Source organism: Felis catus, chromosome F2 (genome assembly GCF_018350175.1).
Source record: "Felis catus isolate Fca126 chromosome F2, F.catus_Fca126_mat1.0, whole genome shotgun sequence".
Lineage (NCBI taxonomy): Eukaryota > Metazoa > Chordata > Mammalia > Carnivora > Felidae > Felis > Felis catus.
Window position 1 is genome coordinate 44,047,951 of NC_058385.1, and position 11,775 is coordinate 44,059,725.

General features: G+C 37.8%; 1 protein-coding gene across 5 annotated transcripts in view; it reads left to right on the forward strand.

Annotated features, from left to right (window-relative positions):
• Positions 1–8,645, forward strand: part of MTDH (metadherin) — a 56,282-nt gene extending 47,637 nt beyond the window's left edge. For all 5 annotated transcript variants that reach the window (XM_023248711.2, XM_019822929.3, XM_023248712.2 and 2 more), the window contains 4 exons: positions 441–548; positions 3,394–3,534; positions 6,073–6,229; positions 6,906–8,645. In XM_023248711.2, the coding sequence (XP_023104479.1) occupies positions 441–548; positions 3,394–3,534; positions 6,073–6,229; positions 6,906–6,976 (477 nt within the window). In that variant the 3' untranslated portion in view covers positions 6,977–8,645. The remainder of the gene's footprint in view (positions 1–440; positions 549–3,393; positions 3,535–6,072; positions 6,230–6,905) is intronic.
• The last annotated feature ends 3,130 nt before the right edge of the window (positions 8,646–11,775 follow it).

Below are 11,775 nucleotides of genomic sequence, written 5' to 3' on the forward strand. Positions count from 1 at the left end.
TCTTAGATACAAATCCTTTGTTGGATATGTGGTTTGCAAATATTTTCTCCTACTCTGGAGCTTGTCTTTCTCTTAGCAGAGTCAAATTCATTTTTATTGCACATAGTGCTGCATTTAAACTCTGAAACAAAACAGAATTACCTATCCAGTGAGTTTTAAAAACCAAGGTTTGCACAGCCCTCTAATTTGTCTTGCAGTGAGTGATGAAAGATGTAAAAAAAACAAAAAGTGGTCTATCGTAGACAATAGGAGAATGAAGTTCTCTTTACTTTGTTCTTTTCTAATACATAATTTTAGATCCATTTTATTACTCCTTACTAATTCTTGCTTAGAATTTACGAGATAAAGACTGAGCCTAATGAATGAGACTATGCCATAATTTCTGAATAATGAAAACTTAACCAATTGGTTCACTTTAATACTTTTGCTTTTAATATCAGGTTTCAGATGATGACAAGGAAAAGGGAGAGGGAGCTCTTCCAACTGGGAAATCTAAAAAGAAAAAAAAGAAAAAGAAGAAGCAAGGTGACGAGAACTCTCCTGCACAGGTAGGGCATCAAAACAACAGATGTGACTCATAAAGCACCTACTGCCAAAATGTGAAAAGAACATGCAGATCCAAAGTATATGTAGAGATAAAAGACACAATATGAGCTCTCGGGTTTACTTGCAAAGTATTCGAAAAGTCACAGAATCTTTTAAAGATCTTATATATCCTACCGTAATAAAACTGTATTGCTCTGAAAAAATCGTACCAAAGGGGGGAAAAATCATACCAAAGGTGTAAACCCAAGGTAAATAAATTAAATTAGATGCATTTTGGTTTATATTAGGGTGAAAAGCAAAAGGAGATGCAGTGTTGCTCACAGACAGAAACTTCTTTTGAGTAACTGGGATTCAGCAAATTAGAATTTTAACACAGTTATGGGGCGCCTGGGTGGCTTGGTTGGTTGAGCATCCAGCTTTTGGTTTCGCTCAGGTCATGATCTCAAAGTCTGTGAGTTCGAGCCCCATGTCGGGCTCTGCACTGACAGCACGGAGCCTGCTTGGATTCTCTCTCTCGTTCTCTCTGCCTCTCCCCTGCTTCTGCTCTCTCTCTCTCTTAAAATAAATAAACTTTTTTAAAAAAGCATATACAATTTTTTAAAAAGGAATTTTAGCACAGTTAGAACAATTGGGCAGAACCTTACCCTGCGTTTGCACCCAGTTTCACTTAGTCCCTTTTCGTTTGGCTTCTAACAGAAACTTTCTGTTTATGTCACCCCTACATTTTCCTTCTTCATTGGTCTTTCCTATTTGGGTAAAATGTTTAGATTATAATACAGATGAAAACAAAGTTCTTATAATTTCAAACACACTAGGTTACTAGAAGTCTGCATGGGTTTCTCTTTGAAAGTTCCATCACCATTACCTTACAACTTAGAAAATCTTGTTCCTTACTTACAACCTTGTGACTAATTGTTTTTATTCCTTTAAATGTAGGAGATAGCCAGAGTTTCTGGAAGATAGCCTACAAAGAATTTTCCTGCTTATTGTTCTCTTTGGGGAAAGTTGTTGCATGGGTTTTTAAGGAATTACGGGTTTGGTAATTTTTGTTGAGGGAAACGTGACCTGTTATAAATGACCCCAATCTGTTTTCGGTATTCGTTTTTTCTCACTAGTAAAGTTAACGTGACTGAGATCAGTGGATATGAAAAACTAATAGGAGTGCTTCTCTTAGCTGAGCTAGTTGATGAGAAATGTTATTGACAGTTACCTTTTGTTAGTGATACTGTCTGAAATCTATTTAGCCAAACTTTTCTTAGATTTCTGTGATTTCTAGGATAGCCTTTACTTAGCCTGTTTTTTTTCTCTTTTGTGGATTAGGTGAGTTCCTTTTAAAAGTTTTGTGGGATAGATGTAATCTGTAAATTTCAGTTTACTGGCTAAAGGTCATGAACTTGTGAACATTATTTTGGTATTCTGATACTCCTTTTTCAAATGTTTGATCTGTTTTCAAATACAATGAGAAGTAAGTATACGGGCTTTTGAGTCAGATCTGTACTCACATTTCAGTTTTGCCTTACTACTTGTTTTTGTTTGTTTCACTTTGCACGCGTGACTTAACTGCATAGCTGCTTTGAGAATTAAATGAGCTATCCATAAAATTCTGTGTCAGGTACATAGTGTATAGCATCCTATCCGTAATACATTTTGGAATTTGTTCTTTTTAATTGTGGGTATGTGGTTGGCAGGCTTCTTTACCGTTAGTTATAGTGCAGCTTAGGATGGAAGTAACTGATGTCTTCACGTTAATTTTGCACAGATGGCAAATCTTACACACATACCCAAAGCTACTCATTCAATTTAAATTCACAATAAAATTTTGAATTATTGTCTAAACTCAACTACCATCCTGAACGAGTTTTATAAAATAATCAGTATTGGAAGAAGACTTTCAAGATCATCCTAGCCAGGTGTTCATATGTATGTGTTGGCTGAAGAACAATACAATTAACAACGATGGTCCTATTTAACATATTCAAGTTATATTTATTTCACATATCTAAGCATGTAATGTGCTGTAGAAGTATTTTTTGAAACTTTTTTAAAGTCCAAAGGCCTAAGAATAGAAATGTTAAAGCTTAGGTAGGACCTTAGAAATTATCTAGGCACATTTCATTTTATAGTTGAGGAAGCTAAAGGGAAACTAAATGATTTGTCCTTGACATTGCGCAGGCAGACTGCAGCAGGCCAGAACTGAACTGTCCTTTCTACTAGGTAAGCCTGACTTACCTACAGAATGCACTGAGGTACAAATACTTTGTTCCTTGAAGAAGTCATTAAGTGAAATGTTATTTCTAAAGTATACTTAGTTCAAGTATCACCTGATTAACTGTGCTTTTTTTAAAGAAAAAATTTCTAGTTTATTTTGTTTGAATTGGTTTAGTAAATTAGAATGGTTTGCATTTGAAGATGGGAGTGTATTGTTTTTTAATTCACAGTTGATTTAAGTCCCTGGAGAAAGCAGGGATGATGACTGTTCCAAATGTACCTGTGTATTTTAAATCTTTGAATGATTGTTTTAAAAATTGTTTTAATGTTTATTTGAGAGAGGGAGACACAGAATCCAAAGCAGGCTCCAGGCTCCAAGCTGTTGGCACAGAGCCCGACTCAGGGCTCGAACCTGTGAACCGTGATGTCACGACCTGAGCTGGAGTGGGATGCTTAACTGACTGAGCCACCGAAGCGCCCGAATGATTGTGTTTATATGCTCTATTAAGCCATTTGGACAGTTACTGGCGTGAAATTATTTTCTTGGAATATCTTTTGGACATTAATAGCACCAACCAAGTAGATTTTTAATTAGCAAAAAAGTGATTCATATCATCTAATGACTACTCTTCTCTGTAGGACACAGAAGAATTAGAAAAAGAGATTAGAGAAGAGCTTCCAGTGAATACCTCTAAAGTCCGTCCAAAACAGGAAAAAGCTTTTTCTCTGAAGACCATAAGCACTAGTGATCCAGCTGAAGCACTCATCAAAAATAGCCAGGTAAGTTTTTTAATATTTAAGGAGTAAACTTTTGATGACTTGAAAATTGTGCCATAACTCATATTTTATCGAAGTACTGAGTGCTAAGCATTACTAATCACTATTTTAAAGTGCTAAGCATTTTAAAGACACTAATTTAGCCCTTAAAACAACCTTCCAGAAAGCTGAGATCTATTATATAAATGAGGTTGGAGAAGTTAAATAACTTGTCCCAAGTCTCAGAACTGTCAGTGGTGAGACCAGAACCACTGGACTGTATTTTCTCCTGTTAAGTATCTAGACATACAAGGGATAGATTGCTAGAGAAAATGCAGCTGGTTGCATTTCCATAAAAGCCAGTGCATAATATATAATAGGACTGTGATCCAACCTCTCAAAATGGGACATTTATGTACATTTTGGGGACAGATTCTTGAAATATGTGCTATTGGTAGAAAATTTTGAGGTGTCAGAAAGGACCATTTTATAAAAGGTCTAAGCCAGTGACATAAAGATTATAGCTTTTTAAAATCTTGTTTCTCTGGGTGCCTGGGTGGCTTAGTCGGTTGAGTGTCCGACTTCGGTTCAGGTCATGATCTTGCAGTTCATGGGTTCAAGCCCCACATCGGGCTCTGGGCTGACAGCTCGGAGCCTTGAACCTGCTTCGGATTCTGTGTCTCCCTCTGCCCCTCCCCTGCTCACGCTCTGTCTTTCTCTCAAAACTAAACAAACATTTAAGAAAAATTTTAATCTGATTTCTCATAAGGTAAGTTATATACAAATATATGAAATCGTATACTGGAGTTTCATGGTTCATTTATATAGACATTCAAAAAACTTGCTGAGAACGTACTATGGGCCACACGCTATTTCAAAGGATATATATCAAAGAACAAAACATAAAAATCTCTGCCTTTGTGGCACCTGCGTGACTCAGTCAGTAGAACATCCAACTCTTGTTCTCAGGGTCGTGAGTTCAAGCCCCACATTGGGCATGGAGCCTACTTTAAAAAAAAAACAAAAAAACAATCTCAGCCTTTGTGGAACATACATATTTAATGAAACAGCTTTAGACAACCTGAGTTACAGGAATGCCTGGCTGGCTCAGTTGGTAGAGCATGTGACTCTTGATGTCAAGGTTGTAGGTATAGAGATTACTTAAACATAAAATCCTTTAAAAAAAAAAGAAAAAGAACCTGTGTTACCACTAAAAGAAATAATTTGTAACAGTCTTGTACTAAAACAAAATCTTAACCATACTTCCTGTTTGGATTTTAATTCCCTAAGAGGAAAATTCCCTTTTGAGATGAAAGGCTGCAATCTCAGTACATGCGTAGGTTTAATAATAGGGTTGCAGAAGGTCATTTGACATTTTGATGTTGTAGTTGTTAGAAAGTCATTTTCAGAAGCCATCTTGTAAAGACTATTTGAGTCCCTCTGTGACTTAACATAGATTAAGTGAGAGAATAAAGGGGAGAATACTGGAAATAAGTACTAAAACTTTTGGATATGAAGTAAATAGAACATTAAGAAAGCTGAACCAACCAAGACAAATGCAGCTTCAGATACCTAAAATAGAAGAAAGGGATCCTAGTAATTTCTGGGGTACACACAGCTTCCTCTTGTTTCCTTTTCCATTGAGCTTTCTTACACCCAGAGAGCCTGGAAGAATGAGAGGCAAGAGAAACATAGTGATGTTTCTTACCCTTGTTCCGATATTCAGAGTCAGGATTTGTAAGCAAAGCTAAAGGGTGACTTGACCTCCTGCTCCAGGCGCTCCAAATACTGCCTCTCCTGACCGTCCATTAACAGTTAGGCCTCACTGAGGCAAATCAGTTAATTTGCCTCCTTTCTGCTTCCAGGCTGGAGAGGAGAAGCAAGGCAGTAAGAGTCTAGGCCCTCAACATTATGATTTCACTGCCAGAATGGATAAAACTCTGAAGATTTGAACATGAGTTTTACTACTTACTTTCATGGAGAAGGACTAGTAGTCCTAGTCTGCTAATGTTTTAGGCTAGCATAGACTGCATAGGCTGTCTTTGCCCTTGCATGGGAAACAAGCTGTTGCTGCTCTGTTTGAGTAACCCTTACATCTCCAGAAGCAGAGAAGGGGGTGGTATCACCTACTGGGAGTTCAGAAAGGAGCTATTTTCTTTGTCTTTCACATGAAAAAGTTTCAAGGAGTTGAGAGTTGGTGAGAAGTGGACAAACCATTGAATCACTGAAACATCAAATCGTCCTATTTCTAATGAACAGGAAAATATAAAAGTTCATGAAAATGGAATTATTCGCTCCTACTTGAGATTCAGTAAACATCTTGTAATTCTGTGCTTTTCATCCCTTTTTATCTCCACCTCTATTCATGGATGTTGTAGGTAAACATTTATTTGGTTATGCCACTAGAGGGCATGCACGAGTTGTAGCCCTTCTGCTAGTAAATTCTTTGGAAATCATTTTAGTATTTACTTGCTCCTCAGCAGCCTCTTGGTATTACTTTGATATTTAATTTTATATGAAACTTTTCACAGAGGAATTTAAGGTAATTTTATTCCAAAATAGCCTGTCAAGACTCTTCCACCTGCTGTTTCTACCGAGCCATCTGTTATTTTATCAAAAAGTGATTCTGACAAAAGCTCTTCCCAAGTGCCACCGATGCTACAAGAAACAGATAAATCCAAGTCAAATACTAAGCAAAATAGTGTGCCTCCTTCACAGAGTAAGTAATTCTCCTTTTTAGTTCTTTTGTATGTTTTCTGTACTGTTTATATAAAAGTTAATTTCTTAGAAGTCTGAAATATTTAGACTTCTAATCTTGGAAGTCTGATAGAGATTAATAGAGCAGCCCTTCCTTCCTTTGCACAGGCTAGATTCCTTGGCATCTTGTGGGCCTCAGTCAGTTATGAGGGTCAAGAGGCTGAAATCACCCCAGGAGAGACTGGGTGTCCAGGGACATAGACAGCGGAGGGCTTGAGACATGCCCTTGTCCATCTGGTCCTTCCCTTTTTCTGTGTACATGTTCTTGGGACTGCTGTGAATTGTCCTGTGCCTTCTGTCCCCTTTTCCTCCCTTTAGCTACCTTCACTATCCATTTTGCCCATTTTCACTTTCATTACTTAGATGGGTAATGCCATGTTAAATGATGGGTTTTTTTAGATCAAAACCGGTGCAGTACTTTTCATGTGATTAAACAAAATAATACATTGGCATTCAAAGGAAAAGGGGAAGGTAGCCATAGAATAACCTAAAAACATGTGACTGGGACTTGAGAAGTTACACATAAAGGTTGAAGAGTCATTAGTGGATTTCAAAGCATGTTTTCATTGATGGTACTTTGATATTTTTGAGACATAACAGTATTTTCTCCTGTTTTTTCTTTCTTTTTTTCCTCTTAGCCAAGTCTGAAACTAGCTGGGAATCTCCCAAACAAATAAAAAAGAAGAAAAAAGCCAGACGGGAAACGTGAATATATTTTTCCTGCATTGGACATGTGTTTGTAAACACTGTCTGGAAGATTATGCTGTTTATGCAATAATTTGTGAACATGTACAGAGTTTTATATAAATTTAAACCAATTTTTAAAACAAAACTGTGAAAACAACCACCATAAAAATGGAATCAAAGGAAAGTTAATTTATGAAATTAAGAGGTCAGCAGAATATACTACAGTGCTGGAAGACACTTGGGGAAAGTCTTTTCAATTGAACAAGAACGATCTTAATTTAAGAATATTACCCTGGTTTTACAGCAGTGCCCTGTTTACAACAGATTGTGCCCTGTCTCATCTGCAGCTGAGGAATAAAGGATTCTGATTAGAAAGAGGGTTGCCTACAAATTGGTAGGCGGCCTCTTGGATCTTATGCACGGAACTTAAAACCATTTGAATCTGTTTTATGCTTAAATCAAAGTGCTTTGATCAAATGCATAATCTGCCATATCTTTACATATATGTTGGTAGCAATTTGTATTAAAGGAATCACAAGTGCAAATAAAAGGTCATTTATCATTTGTTAACTAAACTCATGGTTTAGTTTACAATTTTTAAAAAGTTCTTAATTAAAACATTGAACATGCAGTTGATGCTTGTATGGCTTATGAAGTTATTTTTGATAGTCTTACATTATTACTTGAATTGTTCAAAGTTCAGTATATTTTAAATTAAGAAAGGTAAACTATATGTATTTGTTTTATACTTTTAAGGCTCAGACTCACAAATAATGCTCTTGTTTAGGATTTGAAAACTTCTAGGCAAAGTCCGACTTAACGTTTTCCCCTTTCCTTAGCAGTTACTTTTTCCCAACGTCAGCTCTTCTTCATTGCTAATCCATTTCCGACGTTAGAAGTGAAATCTTTCACGAATTAGTTATGCAGACAGAACTTTTGAGTATATGATGGAGAATGAAAAACTAGAGTCAGACAGCTTTAATTGACATTGTCAAGACCTCCAGTTATCAGGAATACATTTTTTTACTGCCTTAACCTATAGTGCGTAGAATATGCATCAATTTCTTGAGGGAGATTCGTGTTTTTATAAGAATTTTCATGTAATTGCAATTGTGGTCAAACAAGGAACGTTTTCTGCTTGAAACTATTGATTTAAATGACGTGTGAGATGCTTCACCATTTTCAGGCACTGTGTAATTCTCTTGTAATAAACTGGCAGGCATCTTTGTACCTATAAATAGTGCATGCTCAGCCATGTACACTGTAAATAGCCTTTACCAAACGTGTTTGACAAGGACCATAATTAACATCACTTAGTGAGTTGTGATAAAGAAAAAAAAGCCATGATTTATTTGATGTGATTGGCTCGTTTCTATGTGGCGCCAAGAACGAAACTGTTTAACAGCGTAACCAATGGTACCGATCTGTCCATCCAATCTTGTCTTTATTATATCTGATTGTGCTTTGATAGTATTGCATTGTCATACTGGGAAAGCTAAAGAAACAAAATGGTTTTAGTTTTGCTGAAGACTGGCCTTATTAATGGACAGCTTTCCTAACAAGCGGTTATTAACTTTTATCAGGTGTTAACATCTGTTTCAGGAACATGGCAGTATGTTTACATGTCAGAAGTTTTGTTTAATTCTATGATATTTCTAAATTGATTTGTTTAAATAAATTCAGCAAATGGATAGCATTGTTTTTATTTGCTTCAACACTGGGGTAAGTAAGCTAAACTGCCAGGAGTTCGTTTCTTCAAATGACTTTATTCTGTTAGCTTTACATAGAAGTTTCCTCAATAGATCCAAGGACTCCTAAGTTGCCAGCACTTTGTAAAGGTGTCACAGGAGAGAATTTGAGAAGGGGTCTGTATCATTTTAGAATGTGCCAAAAGATCTGTGCTCAGAAAACTCAGTTGAACTCTCTCAACTCTACCTCACCATTTCTTTGTCTTAGAATTTTGTCAGCCATGTCCAATGTTGGACTTTATTTCTCCAGCTTAGTATCTTCTGTATGACCCCCCACGGTGGGTGTTTGAGACCCTGACTTTTGAGGAGAGTTGTAGTACATTGCTAAGCAGGTGGGGCCAGCGTGGAGATGCCTCTGTCTCTTCTCTCTAGCTCAAGAGCCAGTACATGGATTTTATGTTTTAAGAGATGGCAGCTATGAGTGATAAATTAATACGTTTCTTTTCTTCCATATGCATGAGATGAAAATTCTTGCACAATTACAGTATCATTCAGTGCTTTTTACCTGTTCCAGAAGATCTTTATATGGCATCCAGTTAGTTTCTGGAATCTGAACATAGGAACTGTTCTCCATCATCAACCTCAGAAGGCACTAAAATGAAGGTAGTGATTCAGGGAGAAGAGGAGAGAGAGGAGCCTATTGTCCTTTGGAGGCTTGGATTAGATGCTCCCCAAACTGTTAATAGGGAAATAACTGATCTCTTTAGGCTTTGTCAGGCCTGAAGTGGAACCTTGTTCTGATTAGCAAAAGAACCTACTCAAAAAATCTCTCTAATCCTGGCTGGAGTCCGCATACTTACTGCAAATCCTTTCCTGTTCTGGAGCAGGGTTTAGGATTTTCCCCAGACTGGAATTCTACCTATCCGACCCCACCTTGAACAAAACAATAGTTGAGAGAGTCCAAAAAAAGTGTTGAAATAAAATGTTGTTAATGTAATTTACCATGTTTACTTTGTGCATGCATTTGGGGAGGGGAGGGGAACAGTGAAAATAATTTATCCAAATCTAATGGTATTATTTCATAGGCTAGTCCAGTTTGTATTTGGGTTAAAAATAACTGAAGGGCAATATTTAACTACAGAGTTTAGTTTTTCTTAATTAAAAACAGTCCTCTATTAACGTAGTGTGAAATATCTCTCAAAATTGAGAATTTAGGTTTAAGATGTCTAAGAGATGTCTTAAGACTTTACTGTAAACTCATTGCACAAACTGGAATTACTTTCCAAAAGACTTAGGGAATGCAAATATGTTCTTTGTAAAATGCATTGAGTATTGTAAATAAAACATACCATTTTTGTTTTGTTTAAATTGCTCGTTATAGTTCGCTTATGGGAAGGGACTTCAGTCATTTTGCATCCTAAGCTGGTCTAAAGGCAGTTACTTTTTGATGTTCTTGATGCTTCTTTCCAAAGCCATAGGTGCACTTGCAGGCTTTACCGTTAGGAAGTCAAATATTTATGGAGTTAAGCACCTCGTAAAATATCCGCTTGTGACACAGGATGTTCTCTGTGAGGAAACAGCTTCCACCCTCCGTCATCTTAACAGTAGATGTCACTGCCACTGCGTCCACTTCTTAGGTTAAGGACGTTAGACTCAGATTTGGCATTATTTATTAGTGTGTGTCCCGAAACAGTAGTGACTTAAACAAGAGAGAAGTTTATTTTCTTGTGCATGTAAAAGTCCGGAAAGCCGTGCAGGGCTGCTGTGACACTACAGGGTCGGGAATCCAAGTCCCTTCTACGTTGGTCCTCCCCGTTCTCAACATGTGGCTTCCACGTCCTGGTCGCAGACAGCTGCACGCTAGAAACCTTCTGTCAGCATTTCTGCCCGCTTCGCTTCCTTTAGCGACGCTTCTCACAAAATTACATCACCTAGGCTTATCAATGCATACTTAAGACACTTGATCCTACTAGCCACGAAGAGAATAGGAAACAATAGGCTTTATTCTGGCTGCCACAGGCCAATTCAGGACTCGCTGCTGAGGAAGCCGTGGGGGACGACCACAAGCACAGCCAGCAGTCCCTGTCACGGGGTTGACACCTCAAGGAGATCCTGCACCCAAACGTCATTTTTAAGGTCGGGTTTTAAGTTTTCCAACTAAGCGAAATTTTGAAGTCTCTTGGATACCGCCAAGAGCAGCTAGTTATGTTCGAGTGTCTATGTACTAGCTTTCTGAAAGAAATTCCTGCCAACCAGTAGCTGTTTTAGATTCTAGAGACAGGCTGAAGAAATAGCCTGCCATCACGCCTGCCCCGCAAGTACAAATTGTAACAAGTTTCAATAGAAAAATTGCCCTAGTGTCTAAAGCGATCTTTAAAAAAAAATAAGGCATTACTATTCTTTCTAAATGCTTTAACGGGAGAATGCTTTATAACCCGAGCATCAAGGCTGGAGGTTCATTGTGACATGTTTGCGAACTAATAATAGTTACAGTACTGAGATTTACGAATAGGCTAATTGAAGAAAAACTTAAGCAGATTCAAGGTCTTCCCCATGGTAATGGCATTCTTATTTGTATATGTATGCTTTCCTTTTTTATTTATTGTATCAAAGCATTCAAAATAAATATATGTAACATGTGCATAAATTACAATAAAACGAACACCTCTGAAACCACCATTCTGCTTAAGAAATAGAACCTTACCAGTAGAAGGGATATTGGGAGTGAGCTTGACGTTTGTCGTTTGGCAACAGGATCAAGGGGCAAAGGCACGGATGAAAATAGCTGCTCTCAAATACCCCGACATGGCACAGGTCCTTTTTCGTGCCAACACTAGCTGAGGCTCCCAAGTAACTTCAGCCGGTCTTGGAAGGGAGTCATGGCTCACTGATGCCCATTCGCCAAGTTATTCCACTGACATCTGTTGGGAAGTTGTAACAACTACATATAGGCACAATGACTGAATGTGAATAGTGCCCTCAGTTTGTATAGTGAACATGACAGCCTTTCCCTGAGGGAGGAGGGTAACAAGGCTGTATAAGAACTACCCCACCCTCCATGTGGGGATTCAGAAGGGCAGCACGTGCCCCTGTTTAGGGTGCAGATTCCTCGGGCCCCCGGGTGGTTAAGCGT